This window comes from Scyliorhinus torazame, chromosome 18 (assembly GCF_047496885.1).
Source record: "Scyliorhinus torazame isolate Kashiwa2021f chromosome 18, sScyTor2.1, whole genome shotgun sequence".
Classification (NCBI taxonomy): domain Eukaryota; kingdom Metazoa; phylum Chordata; class Chondrichthyes; order Carcharhiniformes; family Scyliorhinidae; genus Scyliorhinus; species Scyliorhinus torazame.
In genome coordinates, this window is record NC_092724.1 from 165,883,247 (window position 1) to 165,903,458 (window position 20,212).

At 42.8% G+C, this 20,212-nt stretch overlaps 1 protein-coding gene across 11 annotated transcripts in view; it reads right to left on the reverse strand.

Moving 5' to 3' along the window:
* LOC140395719 (C-Jun-amino-terminal kinase-interacting protein 4-like) overlaps positions 1 to 20,212 on the reverse strand; it is a 128,303-nt gene that overhangs the window by 89,114 nt on the left and 18,977 nt on the right. For all 11 annotated transcript variants that reach the window (XR_011936284.1, XM_072483846.1, XM_072483845.1 and 8 more), the window contains exon 2: positions 1,276 to 1,429. Coding sequence is in view for 10 of the 11 variants with exons in the window: in XM_072483846.1 (XP_072339947.1) it covers positions 1,276 to 1,429 (154 nt within the window). In the remaining variant the exon portion in view is untranslated. The remainder of the gene's footprint in view (positions 1 to 1,275; positions 1,430 to 20,212) is intronic.

Genomic DNA, 20,212 nt, shown 5'->3' on the forward strand with positions numbered 1-20,212 from the left:
CTGCTCTACCATTCAACACCATCATGGCTGATCATGGGCTCAACTCCATTTTCCCACCTGCTCCTCACATTCCACAATTCCCAGAGGCACCAAAAATCAGTCTATCTCAACCTTAAATGTATTCAATGATGCAGCACCCACAACCATTTGGGGTAGAGAATTACAAAGATTGAAGACAATTTCCGAATCTCAGTCTTAAATGATCATTCTCTTCTCCTCAGATTGTGTCCCTGTGGTTTCTCCAACAATTGGAAACAATTGTGCATCAATGTAAATGCATGTAGGCTAGCTAGACACTAGAGGGAGCACCAGAAACATCACACACACACACACAACCAATAGGTCAGTTAGATAGGACAAGACCAATGGACATTCACAATACACAAGGAGGTGACACGACCACAGGGGGGCAGAACACCAACCCATATATAAAGGACACCACACACATGATCTGCCTCTTTCCAGTGCAGACAGTCAGTGAGTACAGACACAGGGTTGATTCAATATTACACCCAGCACATGGATTGCAGCAGCTGGTTAGTCAGTCTGGGTAGCTATAGTAGGATTAGCAGTAGTGCCGAACCCGAGTAATAGAAGTGTAATCCCCACGTCTGAACCTTCCTTTGTCAAGTGCACCACAAGGAAGCCGCTGATGTTACACCGACAACATGACAAATCATGCGCCAACCCTAGCAAAGCCCCTTCAGAATTTTGTAGGTTTCAATGCGATCACCTCTCATTCTTCTAAACTATTAGAGACTATTAGCCCAATTTACTCAGCCTCTTATTACGGGCAATCCCCTCATTCCAGGGCCAATTTGCTGAACCTCTGCTGTTCTACCAGGAATGCAAAAAAATCCTTCCTTAAATGCGAAGACCAAAATTGCACACAGTACTCCAGATGCAGTCTCACCAAACTCCTGTACCACTCCAGCAAGACTTCTTTACTCTTTTCCTACAATCCCCTTGCTATAAAGGCCAACAGGTCATTTGCCTTCCCAATTGCTTCCTGTACCTGCTTGCTAACGTTCTGCATTCCTTGTACAAGTACATTCAAGTCTCTTTGAACATCAATACTCAGAAGTTTCTCAACTTTTAAAAAACGATTCTTCTTTTTTATGATCAAAGTGATTACCTTCATACTTTCCTTTATTATATTCCACCTGCCATCTTGCTGCCCACTCACCTAACTTGTCTACATCCCTTTGCAGTCCATGAATAATATCGTTCAAATCTGATTCATGCTATGAACACTTGATCAAATTTGCACCTTACTTTTAGGCTTGCATTAGACCGTGGTTGGCTAAGGTCATTGATCCTCCAGGTTTCTGTACCAGGTGTCTCTGCTCCTTCCCTCTGTCCATCTGGTGTAAGAAGAACATCTCCTCCTGGCAATTGAAAGAGACCCAAGGAACGTGGTGGCTCTCGCCTGTTTAGAAAGGAACAAATATGGGTCAAGTTCAGCTATGCATTGTTGTTAAACTAAGAAAAATGGTAAGGACATAGCTGCTCAAGATTAGTTGGAAGTGATTTTGGATCATGATCTAAGCTTTATATCATACCTGACCATTCTATGGTTATTTTGACATTAGTGACAACAATTGCCGCACATTTTCTATTACTTACATTACAGCTACATCACATTTTTTCCTAATCTCATTGCATCCACTACATATGTGGTATTTTATAAACTTGAGCACACATAAATACAAAAGGAGGATTAGTCCTGATAGCCAATGATGATACAAGGACAGCAATGAGAAAGGAACTTGGTTCAGGAGTTCAGGAAGTAGAATCAAGTTTGGAGATTAGAAATAGCAGAGGTCAGAAAACACTAGTGGGAGTAGTTTATTGGTTCGTTAATAGTAGTTGCAGTGTTAGACAGAACAGGGCAGCACAGTGGTTAGTACTGCTGCCTCACAGCACCAGGGATTCGGGTTCAATTCCGGCCTCGGGTGTGTGGAGTTTGCACTTTCTCCCAGTGTCTGCATGGGTTTCCTCCGGGTGCTCCGGTTTCCTTCCACAGTCCAAAGATGCGCAGATTAGGTGGATTGGCCAAGCTAAATTGCCCCTTAGGTGGTCAGGGATGTGCAGGTTATGTTATGGGGTTACGGGGATAGGGTGGGGTAGACAGGGTAGAGGACATGGGTGGAGTGCTCATTCGAGGGGTCAGTGGGCCAAAAGGCCTCCTTCTGCATTGTAGGGATTCAATGATTAAGCAAGACATTATTAGAATATGTAACAAAGACAATTAAATAATTGTTGGGGACTTTGATGTAGTCTATATGAAAATTAATCCAAGATGTATTAATCAAATAAGATAAATTTGCAAAAAAGAGTTTTGTGACGGTTTCCTGGGACAATAAATTATAGAACCAACTAGGAATAAAGCTATTGTAGATATAGGATTGTGCAAGGGTTTAATTAGTAACCTCAGAGTAAAAGATTTGCTGGGGGAAAAAGAGAGTACAACTGATTTCCATATTACGTTTGAAAGCGACATACTCCAATCCAATACAAGAATTTTAAATTAAACAAAGCCATTTACGTAGGCACGAGGGAAACCTGGTTACGGTTGATTGGGTAAATAGACTAACAGGTACAGCAATAAATTAATAGTGGGAAACATATAAAGAAACGATACAAAACTTGCAACAAAATTACATCCCATTAAAAAACAAAACTCAGCAAGAAAAAGATTCATCTATGGCTTTTAAGGAATATAAAGATAGCATTAGATCAAAAGAAGAGGCTTCTAATGATAGCAAGCCGCATGATTGGGAGTGTTTTAGAAAAAAAATAGAATGTGTGTAAACTAACCAGAAATATAAGCACAGATCGTCTGAGCTTTTCGACAGATGTAAAAATGAGTAGATAAAGGAAATGTTGGTCCTTTAGAGGCAGAGACAGGCAAGACTATCATGTGGGGTGAGGAAATAGCAGAAACATTGAGCAATTTTGTGTCTGTCTTCACAGTGGGTGACACAAGTTACTTGCTAGAAAGAGAGAGTAGCCATGGGGGTAATAAAGGTGAAGATGGCAAGGTAAATAATATCAGCAGAGAAACAATACTAAGAAACCCAAGAGACTAAAGTCCAACCTCCCCACGACCTGATGGCCTCCACCCAAGTGTTCCAAAAGAAAAAGTGCAGAGATGGTGGATGGGATGATTATGATTGCCCCAAATTCCCTCAATTCTCGAACAGTCCCAGCAGATTGGAAGTTTTTTTCATTTACTTTTCCATGGCAGGAGGGTGTCACTGGCAATTTGTTGCTCATCCCCAACCGTCCTTGAATTAAGAGGTTTGCTGGACAGAGAATAGTCAAGTGGTAAGCACATTATTGTGGATCTGGAGTCACAGTCGAGGTAAGGATGGAAAACCTCCATCCATAAAAGGACATTGATGAACCAGGTAGGTTTTTACAACAATCAGTGATAATTTCATGGTAACCATTACTGAAGCTGGCCTTAAATGTCAGATATATTAATTGAATTTAAATTCCATCAGGTGCAGAGGTGGGATTTGAACCCATGGCCCCAGGACATTAACCTGGGCCAGTTACTAGATTACTAGTCCAGAGCCATTACAATCTGCCCCAAACATAAAGCTGCCCAAACAAGAAAGAAGGGAGAGGGGGAAAAGAGGGAATTACAGGTGTGTTAGCCTGGCTTCAGACATTCGTAAGGTGCTGGATTCTTTAATTGAAGAAGTTTTGACAAGACATTTAGAAAATTAATTTCAAACTCAAACAAAGTCAACATGATTTTTGGTACGTGTGCTCTGTCAGGTTTTACAAATGGAAGTAGTGTTTTCCAATTTTAGTGTTTTTAAGGATATAACTAGTAAGAGGTGTTATAAAGTTGGTTTAGGGTTTTCCCAGGTGGCAAGATTTCCCGCCCTGTTAACCCAAAGAGTCGAATGCATCAATTGCCTGGAGGCAAGACTTCTACTCCTCCGGTGGGCAGCCGTCCCACCTCAGAGCTGCCTACCATTTGATTATCCAACAACTCTGCAGACCAAGCAGCTCCAGGCTCTAAGTCCTAAAATCCAGGACTGATATGTGCAGGGTGGGTATCTCATGGCACTGAGAGGGGGCAAAGCGCATGTGGAGGGGAGAGGGGCTTGGGGTCCCGATACAGAGACCAAAGGGAATGGGAGCACATGTAAGAAGCAGAACTGGCATCTGGGAGAGCCTTGGTATGAACAGGAGGTCTTGGGAAGGGTGAACTGCTGGGCTTCCCTCTGCCCTGAACTGCTCCAGGTAGCCTGCCTCAAAATTGAGGCAATTCTAGACAATTTAATGGACACAATTTGGGCGAGGGTGGGCAGACCAAACATAAAATTCTGCCCTTGGATTTCCAACGGGTGTTTAATAACGTGCCACACCAACGGTGAACATGCAAGGCATCGGTTCCTGGAACTGAAGGAAATGGATTAGCATGATCAGGGGATTGGTTAACGAACAGGAAGCAAAGAATAATAATAATCTATTTGTGTCAGAAGTAGGTTTACATTAACACTGCAATGAAGTTACTGTGAAAAGCCCCTAGTCGCCACATTCCGGTGCCTGTTCGGGTACACAGAGGGAGAATTCAGAATGTCCAATTCACTTAACAGCACGTCTTTCGGGACTTGTGGGAGGAAACCAGAGCACCCGGAGAAAACTCCGCAGACACAGGGAGAACGTGCAGACTCCGCACTGACAGTGACCCAGGCCGGGAATCGAACCCAGGTTCCTGGCGCTGCAAAGCAACAGTGCTATCCACTGTGCTACCGTGAATAGGGAAGTTGAACATTTTTAAATTAGCAGATTGTGGCTAATGGAGTGCTGGAAGGATCAGTGTTGGGTCTCAGCTATTTAAAATCTACATTAATGACTAAGAGGCAGAGGGTAATGTACCTACATTTGCTGACAGTACAGAGCTAGGTGGGAATGCAAACTGCGAGGACACAGAGACTGTAAAGAAATAAAGAAAGACAGGATAAGTGAGTGGGCCACAATGTGTCAGGTGAAGTTTAATGTGGGGGAGTGTGAGGTTAATCACTTTGGTAGTGAGAATAGAAAAGCAGAATATTTTTTTTAAGTATGAAATTTTAAATGTTGATGTTCAGAGGTGCTTGGGGGTACTTACACAATGAGCACAAAAAGTTAGCATGCAATTCGGAAGGCGAACAACATGTTTGCCTTTATTGCAAAGGGGGTAAAGTAGAAGAATAAAGGAAATCTCGCTACAATTGAACAACACTTTTGTGAGACCACACCTGGGGTACTGTGCGCCGTTTTCAGTCTCCATATTTAAGGAAGAATATACCTGCTTTGGAGGAAGTGCAACAAAGGTTCGCTAAATTGCATCCTAGGAGAGAGAGTTGGCTTATGGTGAAAGGCAGAGTAAATTAGGCCTATGTTCTCCATAGTTTAGAAGACCGAGAGACTTTCGCATTGAAACCTACATGATTGTGACGGGGATTAACTAGCTTGACGCTAAGAGGTTGTTTTCCCTGGCTGGGGAATGTAGAACACTGGGCATGGTTCCAGGACAAGGGGCCGATTAATTAGGACTGAGATTAGTTGAAATGTCTTCATTCAGGAGGCTGTGAACGTTTGGAATTTTCTACCCGAGATGGTGCCGTTATTGAATATATCCAGATGGACATATTTCTGGTCCCTCTGTGAATCAAGGGTATGGGGAGGGGGCAAAGTGGAGTTGATGTTGTTGATAAGCTATGATCAAGACTGACATCTCAAGCACCATCATGGTCACGTGACAGATTCCCTTCAAACATCATCCCAGTGCAGAAAGTCAATAACCTTGGTCTAGGGCTTTGAGAAGGAGAAAGGGCCGAGCCACAAACGACAAATTAAAGCACTTTCCAAGGACTTCAGAAAACATTTCTCTTTATCCAAACACTATTACGCCAAACAGTATTTTTCAACTTCTAAAAGGATTTTCTTTTCTATATGCATTGACATTCCAATTTGAATATATAAAATACAAATATAGTGGAAATAAACGCTGGTTCCACCTTCTTTAAAGCACACACAGCTCATGGCATGAGAAATATGCACTTGTTAGTTAACCTCTAACTCTTACTACTTTATTTTAAGAAAACTATAGCCTTATAGTGTGAAATGCGGGCACGGATTGAACAAGCAGACTGGATCCTACTCCGTGTTCAAGCCCCAAACCAAGAATACAAATCTAGATTAGTTGTGTCAATAATCTATTATGTACAAGGATTGCACACCATATCTGTTCTGGTACAGCAAGGCCCCAGCAATTAGGTGCATGAATTTCCCGAGGGTTCAAGCAGAGTGGGAATGATTTAAGGCACATGGTAACATCAGCCACATATATACCCAAAAGAGAAGATAATACAAGTATTCCGCAGTTGACAAAAGTCTCTTTTGTGCTTATTAACATTGGTCTAAGTTAATTTACAAAAGCCCAATACATATTGCAACGGCTAGTGTCAGCGCAGGGTGTGGTAGTGATGGAGAGGAGGATAGTATTGGTGGAGAGGATGATAAGGTGCTGTTCCATTGGTTCAGACAAAGAACACAGTTGGTTAACAGGGTCCTCATAGCAATTTTTAGCTTCGTTTTTGGTGGATGAAACTGCACAGATTTCTGGCAGCACCTTCAATTAATTAATGACTGCCACTGAAATATTTTACAACAGTAATGGGTCATAACGGCACCCATGCACCACTTTGTCGTGTATTAAAGTGGATCCATGGGGCTTGGGTTCATGGCCATTAGAAAATCAATGTTTCTGTTCATTTCTTCTTGACAAATCCTTTTTAATGAAGATGCCCTGATCAAAACCAAGAGCATGCTCTGCCTGGAATACATTCTCTGTAAATTAAATTAGAATTAGACAAACAGCATGTAGGGGGGTTCTCAGCAAGGTTCCCTGACGAGCTTCCCGATGGACACATGAGCATTTCTCAGTTTATGCCTCAATTCTTCAGCGTGGAAGCAAGTCATACACTCAATATGGGGGCAGACATCATCATCAAATTGACAATTTCTGGTCTTTCCAACAAATATAAATTCTGCTCCAGAATCCCAAATTCAAAATAGTTTTCCTTATTTGCAAGTCCCTCAATGGCTCTGTCACTAATGTCTCAAAGTGCTTGATCCTGTGCCTTTCATTCTTCTATTTCTAGTCTCCTTTGCATCACTTTTTTCTTCCTTTCCATTTATGCTTTCAGTGACTAAGCTTTCACTCATGTTAAAGGTGCTTAAGCTTTAGAAATACAAGTTCAAATGGTTTTCTAGCCTTACCACAGTCATGCTTCTATTGCAAGTTACACAGTAGCTTTAGAACATGGATTCCGAACTATATATTTAAAAGTACCAGGTGGCGTGTGCTTCTCACTTGGCTTTCTACACACACACACACACGCATGCACACAGACACACACACATGCGCGCATGCCCACACACACACAGTTGCTGTGTGCTGTAATAGGTAATCTTCCGAATTCCAACAAATTTGTCAAGTGTTATGATAATGACACTTTCTCCCAAACAAAACAGAATTCAGCCTCTTGCATTAACATCTCAGGCAGCCTGACAATGTTAGTAATAATCTCTATTTAAAGTGACCTCTTGGGATATCCATGAAATCTAATTATAAGGTCACTAATATCCAGATCTATGCAGGCCCTTCATCATCCAAGAATCATTAATATTTCAGGCTCCAACACAAGTGTCATCACATACCAAGAGTCATGCCTAAAGAAAAGGTGAACTTAGAATCCAGGGCTATGCAGGAACCCCAAATAGGCAAAGTCATAGCCACGAACACAAGCAGACTGGATGCATCAGATGAGGACAATACAATAACTTTATGGAACCTCATGAACACTTGGAGAGAGACTGCATGCACAAGCATTGCTTAAACAGGCTAGAACTCATTATCAATCGAAGATGAGGAATTAAAGTGGCAGTGTGGTTATGAAATTGGTCGAGAGACAGAAATCAGAGTGTTGTTGAATGGTGGTTTATCAGACGGGAGATATATATATATATATATATATATATATGTGATTGGTGCCCTCCAGGAGTTGGCATTCAGGCCAGTGCCTTTTCTGACGTATTCAACACTGGTCTTTTTGATAATGCAATAGTGGCCCAGACATGGAGGGCACAATTTCAAACTTTTTTAAAAAATAAATGTTTTTTATTGGGTTTTTGAACAAAGTATATTTGCCGTGTATATATAGAAGAGAAGGGCACACACAAACATATCACAACAAACAGAAAAGAAAGAAAAAGTAAAATAAAGTAACTGGTAGGGTATGCACCAGCTCAACAGCAGCAACTCTGTACAATTGGCAAAATTATTTACAACACATAAGTAGGCATCTGTTGGTGGGGGAGGGGGGGGCAATTACAGAGGGCAATACTCGAATGGGTCTGGTGTTGGTGTTGTCACTTGCTTCTCCCGGACGGGTTTCGCTGCCATTGTCGTCTCCGCAATTTCAAAGTTAGCAAATGGCACAATGTTAGAAAGTGAAGAGGATAGTAGTAGACTTCAGGATAACCTGTGAACTGGCAGACACATGGCAGAGTTGGTACAGAAACAATGGGTCGAATAGTCGCTTTCTGTGCTCGATTCAACAATTGAGAAAAAATGACTAACTGAAGTAAAGCTATTAGCAAAATTAACATAACAGGTGTGGAGTATTGCAAACTAAAGGCAAGTCAATATAATTGATAAATTTCAGAATGTTACTACTGATATCAATTCAAGACCTGAAATTACAAGACCTGGCAATTAATTCAGTTTATCATCAGCTTTCAATTGATTATCCAAATGTAAATTCAGATTGTATTGACTTATCTCAACTACTTTTTTCAAAGAATTAACTAGCAAATAAACCACTTGCTGCGGTATTATCCAGTTAAGTGACCCAATAAAGCTGATAGCTGTGTAAAGCATAATCAAAATACAGCTGCAAACACATGGATGAAATTCCTGAAAACCATTTCCATTACACCACACAGTGTATTTAATGTCCTTCTGTTGACAGGCTGACTGACTGTGATGAGAGAAATGTTCACTGAATACCGAAGCATGGCTCGGGAATGACGATTTTCCCCAACTAGCATGCTTGATGATGCAGCTCTTCACACTAGATTCTCAACAAAAAAATAGATAGTCAGTCGGCTGCATGGAGCATCTTTGGTAAAGCAAAGTAGAGCACGGATCAGCTGGCACTACTAAGAGAAGCAATATCAATTTTCCTTTTGACAAACTGTTTTTATGCCAAATCTACTGGGATGCTCGGGTCACTGGCTCGCAATACACTGATTTTACACAGCCAGCCAGCCAGAATAACTCCACAGTAACCTTGACAGATTCATTAAGACTGGCTTCCTGAGAAGAGTCTTTTTTAAAAGCTAGCCCTCGACTGTCAGCCCATTAAACACAACAAAAAAGCAGCTAACAATAAGCAGCATACAAGGACAGAGACAAAGCTCCCATTAGTTTAGGATCGTCGAAATGGAAAATTGAATATATCCAAGAGGATTGCACCTCAAATACATTTACAAGCAATAAACTACGAAAGGTGGTAGCAACAGAACTCAATTCAGATCAGCACCAAGTTATCTTGCTTGTTCTACATATTAGCAAACTTGAAAAAGCTGGCCAAAGGAGAATATTTCAGCAGCGTTCATCTTCTTTTTAATTTATTCCATTCTCAAAGTTACAAAGACAATGCACAGAGTGGACATGGCAAGCCCTTCATCCATCTCAATGCTTGCTCCAAAACCAATTCAGCTTGAATCCAATTTGTGGTCTCCACAAGACAAACATACAAGATCCAAGCTGACAAGAAAAGGCATTGCACCTCATCTTGGGCTTGAGCTGATGCTTGATCTTTGCCAAAAGGCCAAGAAGCATTCATCAGCTTGCTCCTCGCCATCAATAGAGCAGAGTTAACTGAGCCACAACATCCTTTTCTGAAAATGTATTCATTCGCCAGGCTGACTACGTGAGGGGTTCCACGAAGCACAGAATGCCTGCTGGGTCAAATGACGTTTTCCCATGTACGAACGGAGGTACGGAAAGTCACCCTTTTCCTCCTGTTACACAGACCTTCGTGACAGGTGTTTCTCTAATTACTTGGCTTTTGGATAAGAGACACTTCATTATTTACACAGATAAATAAAAGATATCAAAATAGAGCTACTTGTATACAAGTTTAATATTTGTCTATTGCAAACGTCAGCTATCACTGATGCAGCCAACTATTAAAAATATTAAAAGTCAAGGAAATAGCACTGGTGACACAAAGCATATAAATTAGGAAGAGTAGGCCATTCGATCCCTTGAGCTTGTTCTGCCATTCAATAAGATCATGGCTGATCTTATGATTGAACATTGCCCCAACTCCCCGATAGATTCTTGACTAACAAGGGAGTCAAACTTCCGCCGTAATGATATTCAATGGTCTTGCCTCCACTACCCTCTGGGGAAAAGAGTGTCAAAGACTCATGATCCTCAGAAAAAAAATTCTCCTCATCTGTAGGCCATATTGGACTTGGTGCTCGACAACGAACCAGGCCAGGTGCCAGATGTCTCGGTGGGAGAGCATTTCGGTGACAGTGACCACAACTCCTTGACCTTTAATATAGTCATGGAAAGGGATAGGAACACACAGTATGGGAAGATATTTAATTGGGGGAGGGGAAATTATACTGCTATTAGACAGGAGCTGAGGAGCATAAATTGTTCTTGGGGAAATGCACATCAGTAATGTGGGGATTGTTTAAGGAGCACTTGCTGCGAGTGCTGAATAATTTTGTCCCACTGAGACGAGGAAGGAATGGTAAGGTGAAGGAACCTTGGATGACAAGAGAGGTGGAGCTTCTAGTAAAGAGGACGAAGGAAGCTTACGTAAGGTTGAGGAAGCAAGGAACTCACTCGGCTCTAGAGGGTTACAAGGTAGCCAGGAAGGAACTCAAAAATGGACTGAGGAGAGCTAGAAGGGGGCATGAAAAAGCCCTGGCGGGAAGGATTCGGGAAAACCCCAAGGCATTCTACATTTACGTGAGAAATAAGAGGATGATCAGAGTGAGAGTAGGGCCGATCAGGGACAGTGGAGGGAACTTGTACCTAGAGTCTGAGGAGATGGGAGAGGCCCTAAATGAATACTTTGCTTCAGTATTCACTAGAGAGAGGGACCTTGTTGCCCATGAGAATAGGGTGAACCAGGTTAATAGACTCAAACAGGTTGATATTAAGAAAGAGGATGTGCTGGAAATTTTGAAAAGCATCAGGATAGATAAGTCCCCTGGGCCTGACGGGATACTACGTTACTACGGGAAGCGAGGGAGGGGATTGCTGCGCCGTTGGCGATCTTTGCGTCCTCACTCTCCACTGGAGTAGTACCGGATGATTGGAGGGAGGCGAATGTTGTTCCCCTGTTCAAGAAAGGGAATAGGGAAATCCCTGTGAATTGCAGACCCATCAGTCTTTCGTCTGTGGTAAGCAAAATATTGGAAAGGATTCTGAGAGATAGGTTTTATGATTATTTCGAAAACATAGTTTGATTAAAGATAGTCAGCATGGTTTTGTGAGGGGCAGGTCATGCCTCACAAGTCTCTTTGAGGATGTGACGAGACACAGTGATGAAGGTCAGGCAGTGGATGTGGTGTATATGGATTTTAGTAAGGTGTTTGATAAGGTGCCCCATGATAGGCTCATTCAGAAAGTTAGGGGGCATCGGATACAGGGAAATTTGGCTGTCTGGATACAGAATTGGCTGGCCGAAAGAAGACAGCGACTGGTAGTGGATGGAAAGTATTCCGCCTGGAGGTCGGTGACCAGTGGTGTCCCGCAAGGATCTGGTTTAGGACCTCTGCTCTTTGTGATTTTAATAAATGATTTGGATGAGGAAGTGGAAGGGTGTGTTAGTAAGTTTGCCAATGACACAAAGGTTGAGGGAGTTGTAGATAATGTTAAGGGTTGTTGCAGTTTACAACAGGACATTGACAGGATGCAGAGCTGGGCTGAGAAGTGGTAGATGGAGTTCAACCTAGATAAATGTGAAGTGATTCATTTTGGAAGGTCGAATTTGAATGCTGAATACAGGGTTAAAGGCAGGATTCTTGGAAGTGTGCAGGAACAGAGGGATCTTGGGGTCACGTACATAGATCCCTCAAAGCTGCCACCCAGGTTGATAGGGTTAAGAAGGCGTATGGTGTGTTGGCTTTCATTAACAGGGGGATTGAGTTTAAGAGCCGCGAGGCTTATAAAAACTTGGTTAGACCACACTTGGAATATTGTGTCCAGTTCTGGTCGCCTCATTATAGGAAGGATTTGGATGCTTTGGAGAGTGTACAGAGGAGATTTACCAGGATGCTGCCTGGACTGGACGGCATGTCTTATGAAGAAAGGTTGGGGAGCTCGGGCTTTTCTCACTAGAGCGAAGAAGGCAGAGAGGTGACTTGACAGAGGTGTACAAGGTGATGAGAGGCATGGATAGAGTGTATAGCCAGAGACTTTTCCCCAGGGTGGAAATGGCTGTCACGAGGGGACATAATTTTAAGGTGATTGGAGGAAGGTATAGGGGAGATGTCAGAGGTTGGTTCTTTACACAGAGAGTGGTGGGTGTGTGGAATGCACTGCCAACAGAGGTGGTGGAGTCAGAGTCATTAGGGACATTTAAGCAACTCTTAGACAGGCACATGGACAGCAGTAAATTGAAGGGGTGTAGGTTAGGTTGATCTTAGATTAGGATAAATGGTCGGCACAACATCGTGGGCTGAAGGGCCTGTACTGTGCTGTATTGTTCTATGTATCGCAAATGGAATACCCCCTATTTTTAATGTGCAATGAGACAGAATTAATTAACGACCTCGCGGGGAAGGTACCTCAAGGTATCAGTGATCAGAACTGATGAGCTGCAGAAAGTCTACCCTTTATATTCAAAAGCTGCTGGAATTCTACCAGTGCCTGGAGCTTCATGCTGCAGCCAGTCGGCGCTTCCAGAGACAATTAACCATTTCACGATGAGAAACCCAACACGTAGAAGTGTGAAAGGCAAGTTGTTTAAAATTACCATTCCACAAAATAAACTTAATTCACTTTTAATATATCTTACAGTTTATCAATTAGTTGATTCGAACATAGAGCATCAGTTGCTCAAAAGCAAAACATTACTTGTATGGGATCTTGGTGGTTCCTGCAAATAATTTCATTCAGTGTTCATTGTGCTTAGTTCAAGAAAAACAAAGGCCAATGCAGCATCTTAAAATGAAACTATTCACGTCAGTATGCATTTCACATTTTGATCAGAAGTTAAGCACTGGTTTGTCAGCTATATTTAGAATACACTTGAATCCAAAAAAACAAACACAAACTCCGGATCAATCGACCCAGTCCGCTGCTGATTTTTTATTCTTTATGAATGCACCTCACCACATAAATTCCTTGGCCTTGGTTGAAGAGAGATTTACCAAGCCACCTGCATTCTATATACACAAGTGAATTTTGTTCTTAACAGGGACAAGAGTGTCATGAGCAGCTCTTCAGGTCACAGATGAGCGAAAAGGGCTGAGCCATTTCCTCGAAGGACATGGGAAATCACAGCACCATGGCAACATTTATTACTGAACTAAAAATAATCAGATATTTTATCATCCCTCCACACTTTCTGCCCAGTCGCTTTTTTTCAAATAATTATAAAAACAAGATAAATTTCAAAAGCGTTAATAATCATAATTTATTGTCACAAATAGGTTTACATTAACACTGCAATGAAGTTACTGTGATAATCCCGTAGTCGCCACACTGTGGCGCCTGTTCGGGTACACAGAGGGAGAATTCAGAATGTCCAATTCACCTAACAAGTATGTCTTTCGGTACTTAAGGGAGGAAACCAGAGCACCCGGAGGAAACCTATGCAGACACGGGGAGAGCATGCAGACTCCGCACAGACAGTGACCCAAGCCGGGAATCGAATATGGGACCCTGGCGCTGTGAAGCAACAGTGCTAACCAGTGTGCTACCGTGCCGCCCACACATGTTTTCATATTCATAAGAGGGAAAGATTTTTTTGACACACCTTTGCAGCTTTTGTTATGATGCATAATCTTTTGAAACATTGAGGGACATGGACGAACAATGAAAATTATTTCAATGCTGGTTACTTTCATCAATGACTGACTGACAGTCATGTGCTGCTTTGTCCAAGGACAGAATGAACAATGCCAAAGTTGTCTACTCCGTCAATTCATTTTCTGCTCCAAACAATATAAGAATTGTTCCAGTAGTTTGAATTTAGCACTTTAAACAACAGCACTGAAAGCGATTCAGTTGTCAGAAAAATCAAACATAATAGGAATTAAGCAGCATCCAATTAAGGAGACAAGTTCTGGAATATCTTTGTTGCATTTTATAGTAGCTTCCAAAATGCTGATTTAATAAGAATGGTATTCCCCTCCAATAATGGAGTTTCCATATTCAGTTCATTGATCTGTTCAAAACTCCTTGGACTGGCCATTTCATCATGTTTATAGTTGCTAATAATCAATGTCAAATGACTCTGTTCCTGTCTGACGCCTGCCCCATGACACTAATGCCATTGAAGAAAAGCTTCAGAATGCTAACAAGTTGCATTTACAGCAATCTGTCTTCATGCAACAATGCACAGCATCTCATGTACTTCACAGTGAACACAACTGAACAAAAGGGGGGAAAGCACAAATGTTGCAAATCTGCCAATTATGGCCAATATTATGCATAAAATTCTAAACAGATGAGACACAGGAGATAGCAGAAGCAGAAAGTTTCCAGCAGTTGAGGAATTTAGAACATATGAATTATGAGGAGTAGGCACTTGGCCCTTCCAAGCCTGCTCCACCATTCAATATCATGATGACCGGATTACAACCTTCCATCCCTTTGATTGTCAAGAATCTAATCTACCTCTGCATAAAAATATTCCAAGACTTTGCTCCTATTGTCTTTTGAGGGAGAGATATCCAAGACGCACGACCCTCAGAGAAAAAAAATTGTTCTCATTGCTGTCTTAAAATGAGCAGCCCATCATTTTTAAAGAGGCATGGTAGCACAGTAGCTCGCACTGTTGCTTCACAGCAACAGGGTCACAGGTTCGATTCCCGGCTTGGGTCACTGGCTGTGCGGAGTCTGCACGTTCTCCCCGTGTCTGCGTGGGTTTCCTCCGGGTGCTCCGGTTTCCTCCCACAAGTCCCGAAAGACGCGCTTGTTAGGTGGATTGGACATTCTGAATTCTCCCTGTGTGTATCTGAATTCTCCCTGTGTGTACCCGAAGAGGCGCCGGAGTGTCACTTCACTGAGTGAAAAAATCCACCTCACTCGGTCTCCCTCCCTTTCATTTCCTGGTCTGTGTCTGCATATTGGATGTTACTGGTATCCTCTATAGTGACAACTGATGCAAAATGTCTGTTTGACAAGTCTGCCATCTCCTTGTTTTCCATTATTTATTCTCAGCCTTACATTCTATCGGAAGAACTCTCACTTTGTTAACTCTTTTCTTTAAATATTGATTAAAAACTAGTTAACAAGTTTTTATCTTTCTGGCTAGCTTCCTTTTGTACTCTAATTTCGCCTTCTTTTTAAACCGTTTAGTCATCCTTTGGTGTTCCTGATTGTGGTAACTTGAGACTACACAGTAGGTGGCTGAACGCATTGTTTAATAAACAGGGAGAGGCATACATTGGGGATTTTCTATCAAATTACAGCCTTCTCTCTGCCCGTCTTTAGACTTCCCATTCCAATATATCTCAAACTACCAGGAATATCGGAGATTATCCAATACATCGCAAAAAGTCACATGAATTGCATCCATTCCCCTTCCACTTTAAGCAAACTCCCACTTATCAAATCATGGAGGGAGGAGTTTAAATAGAACCGGTAATGATGAGGTACGGTTATGCTCTAATGTTCTTCATCACAGAACTGATCAATTTTGCCCCTTTCAAGAAATGCATTTGTTTTTGGTCTGATACTATTGAAACTAAAGAACCTACATATATTTATATTTATTTGCACTGGGACAGCATACATGCACTTTGAAAACCCGAACAGAAGCTACAAATGCTTTGTTATTCAAGCTCAATACAAAATTTTAAGATCCAGGACCTGGGGCGTCATTCTCCGACCCCTCGCCGGGTTGGTGAATCGCCGGGGGCTGCCGTGAATCCCGCCACCGCCGGTTGCCGAAGTCTCCGGCACCGGATATTCGGCGGGGGCGGGAATCAGGCCGTGCCGGTTGGCGGGCCCCCCCCGCTGGATTCTCCGGCCCGGATGGGCCGAAGTCCTGCCGATAAATTGCCTGTCCCGCCGGCGTGGATTAAACCACCTTTTGAACGGCGGGGCAAGGCGGCGTGGGCGGGCTCCGGGGTCCTGGGAGGGGCGCGGGGCGATCTGGCCCCAGGGGTGCCCCCACGGTGGCCTGGCCCGCGATCGGGGCCCACCGATCCGCGGGCGGGCCTGTGCCGTGGGGGTACTCTTTCCGTTCCGCCTCCGCCACGGTCTCCACCATGGCGGAGGCGGAAGAGACTCCCTCCACTGCGCATGCATGGGAAACTGTCAGCGGCCGCTGATGCTCCCGCGCATGCGCCGCCCCGAGATGTCATTTCCGCGCCAGCTGGCGGGGCAACAAAGGCCGTTTCCGCCAGCTGGCGGGGCGGAATTCCTCCGGCGTCGGCCTAGCCCTTCAATGTTGGGGCTCGGCCCCCAAAGACGCAGAGCATTCCGCACCTTTGGGGCGGCGCGATGCCCATCTGATTGGCGCAGTTTTGGGCGCCAGTCGGCGGACATCACGCCGTTTCGGGAGAATTTCGCCCCAGACCACAACATTTGTTAGGGTATCAGACAAGAAACCCAAACACTTTTTTTTTTTTTTTTTAATTTAAAACTGTGAGGAAAGGAGAATTCACCCCAGGAGTGATGAATCTGACAAACAGGTATCTTTTCTGTTAAAACAAACTTTAATTTAAACACCTAATTAACCACATTATCAAATAAAATAGCTTTATAATTATCAGTTAAACTGTTGTTATGGGCTTAGAACCTCCAAAGTATATTATGAAGTCCACAACTTTATGTTGAATTTATATATAAATATTATATGTATATATATATAAAAACAAACATTAAGAATTTTTATCAATTACAAACATAAAGACCCCATAAAGCTACAGTAATCTATGTATACCACTTAGTGAATTATCCCTTTAACTGTTCCAATTCAAAAACAAAATCCAATAAATCAAAAAACCCTTTTCAAGGATGTGGCCCAGCACATTGTATTCTCACTTGACTAAGACTGGTCTTGTTACTGAAATTTTAATCCAACTCCTTCCGGTCAACAATTAAATATCCAAAGCCACCACCAAGGTGATTTTCACTGGAACAGATATTTAAAATGAAAATAGAGAGAGACAAGCCAAAACACTTCTCTGTCTGTAGTCCACAGCAGTCAAAACTGAAAGTGAAACTCAAGGAAATCCTCACAGCCACAGCTCAGCTCCACCCACAAAATTACATCACTAAAGGCCATGTGATAAGATAAAGACCTTTCTTAAAAGGGACACACCCATGAAACAGTTCTTAAGGAAAAACTTACACTTATGCCTTACACCTTCACTGTAAATATTCCAACAAAGCAACCCCAATACAGTTCAAATGACACTTATAAATAAAGTTAAAAGAACAGGTTTACTGGTCTCATGGCGCCGAGGACCCTGGTTCGATCCCGGCCCCAGGTCACTGCCCTTGTGGAGTTCGCACATTCGCTCCATGTTGCATGCGTCTCATCCCCACAACCTAAAAGGATGTGCAGGGTAGGTCAATTAGCCACGCTAAATTGACCCTCAATTGGAAGAATTGACACATATAATCTCTCAAATTATCTACTCTCCAGGAAATCTCCAGCAATCATAGTTAAATGAAGCATTTTTTTTGTAAACAAATGGTTAAAATTAATTACCTTATCTTTTATGACCTCTTAATTTAAAAAAGGAGGACAGGTTTACTTACTTGGCGGCGCAGAGACTTGTTGGAGAAAGAACCGTTCAATAGCAACCTGAAAATCCTTTGGTCTTGTCAGAAGCTCCTGCTCAACCGGACAGCTTTTGGCAAAACTGCTGTCCCGCTTAAAAACTCTTAGCAGACTGTCAAAACCAATATCAAATTGCAAAACTACAGACATACCTGGCTCCTCCCAGTAATTACATAATCTCTAGCCCACTATGATGTTTTATCCTCTGCTTAGCTAGGACTACATATAATCTCTCAAATTATCTACTCTCCAGGGAATCTCCAGCAATCATAGTTAAATCATGCATTTTTTTGTAAACAAGTGGTTAAAATTAATTAACTCACGTTTTATGACCTCTTAATTGTAGCTTTAGCAGACATAGTCTGGACCTTAATCTTGGTTCTATAATAATGTTACTGCAACAAATGTTGGGTGGCACTGTAGCACAGTGGTTAGCACGGTGGCTTTCCAGCTCCAGGGTCCCAGGTTTGATTCCCGGCTTGGGTCACTGTCTGTGCGGAGTCTGCATGTTCTCCCCTTGTCTGCGTGGGTTTCCTCCGGGTGCTCCGGTTTCCTCCCACAGTCCAAAGATGTGCACGTTAGGTAAACTGGCCATTCTAAATTGCCCTTAATGTCCAAAATGGTTAGGTGGGGTTACTGGGTAATAGGGATAGGGTGGAGGTGTGGGTTTAAGTGGGGTGCTCTTTCCAAGGGCCGGTGCAGACCTGATGGGCCAAATGGCCTCCTTCTGCGCTGTAAATTCTATGTAAACATATACCGCAACTCAGGGTTTTAACAAACCTTTGGGCGGCACGGTAGCATAGTGGTTAGCACAGTTGCTTCACAGTTCCAGTGTCCCAGGTTCGATTCCCAGCTTGGGTTACTGTCTGTGCAGAGTCTGCACGTTCTCAGGTTCGATTCCCAGCTTGGGTTACTGTCTGTGCAGAGTCTGCACGTTCTCCCAGTGTCTGTTTGGGTTTCTGCCAGGTGCTCCGGTTTCCTCACACAGTCCAAAGATGTGCCGGTTAGGTGGATTGGCCATGCTAAATTGCCCTGAGTGTCCAAAAGAAAAGGTTGGGTGGGGTTACTGTGTTACGGGGATAGGGTGAAGATGTGGGATTGGCTAGGCTGCTATTTCCAAGGGCCGGTGCAGCCTCGATGGGCCAAATGGCCTCCTTCTGCACTGTAAATTCTATGATGATTCTTACTGCAATGATATAAACTACAATACATTTCCATCAATTTCTTACATTCAGCACATAAAGCATGTGGTTAGTCAACATTCCCAATATATTAATTAACAAGAACAGCAATTTTCAAAATTGAAGTCAAGCCGGTCTTGTAATATTAGATGGAAACTTTGTTCACTCAACCAACAGACTAACTAATAACCTATTACATATTGTCTCTTTATTAGTTCATATTTATCATTATTTTAAATTTGCTCTTGGGATGAGAGTATCGCTAGCAAGGCCAACATTTATTACCCATTCCCAATTGCCTTTGAACCAGTGCAGGCCATCAGTTGCATGGTTTGGATTGGATTGGATTTGTTTATTGTCACGTGTACCGAGGTACAATGAAAAGTATTTTTCTGCGAGCAGCTCAACAGATCATTAAGTACATGGGAAGAAAAGGGAATAAAAGAAAATACATAATAGGGCAACACAAGGTATACAATGTAACTACATAAGCACTGGCATCGGATGAAGCATACAGGGTGTAGTGTTAATGAGGTCAGTCCATAAGAGGGACATTTAGGAGTCTGGTAACAGTGGGGAAGCTGTTTTTGAGTCTGTTCGTGCGTGTTCTCAGAATTCTGTATCTCCTGCCCGATGGAAGAAGTTGGAAGAGTGAGTAAGCCGGGTGGGAAGGATCTTTGATTATGCTGCCCGTTTTCCCCAGGCAGCGGGAGGTGTAGATGGAGTCAATGGATGGGAGGCAGGTTTGTGTGATGGACTGGGCGGTGTCCACGACTCTCTGACGTTTCTTGTGGTCCTGGGCCGAGCAGTTGCCATACCAGGCTGTGATGCAGCCCGATAGGATGCTTTCTATGGTGCATCTGTAAAAGTTGGTACGGGTTAATGTGGACATGTCGAATTTCCTTAGTTTCCTGAGGAAGTATAGGCGCTGTTGTGCTTTCTTGGTGGTAGCGTCGTGGA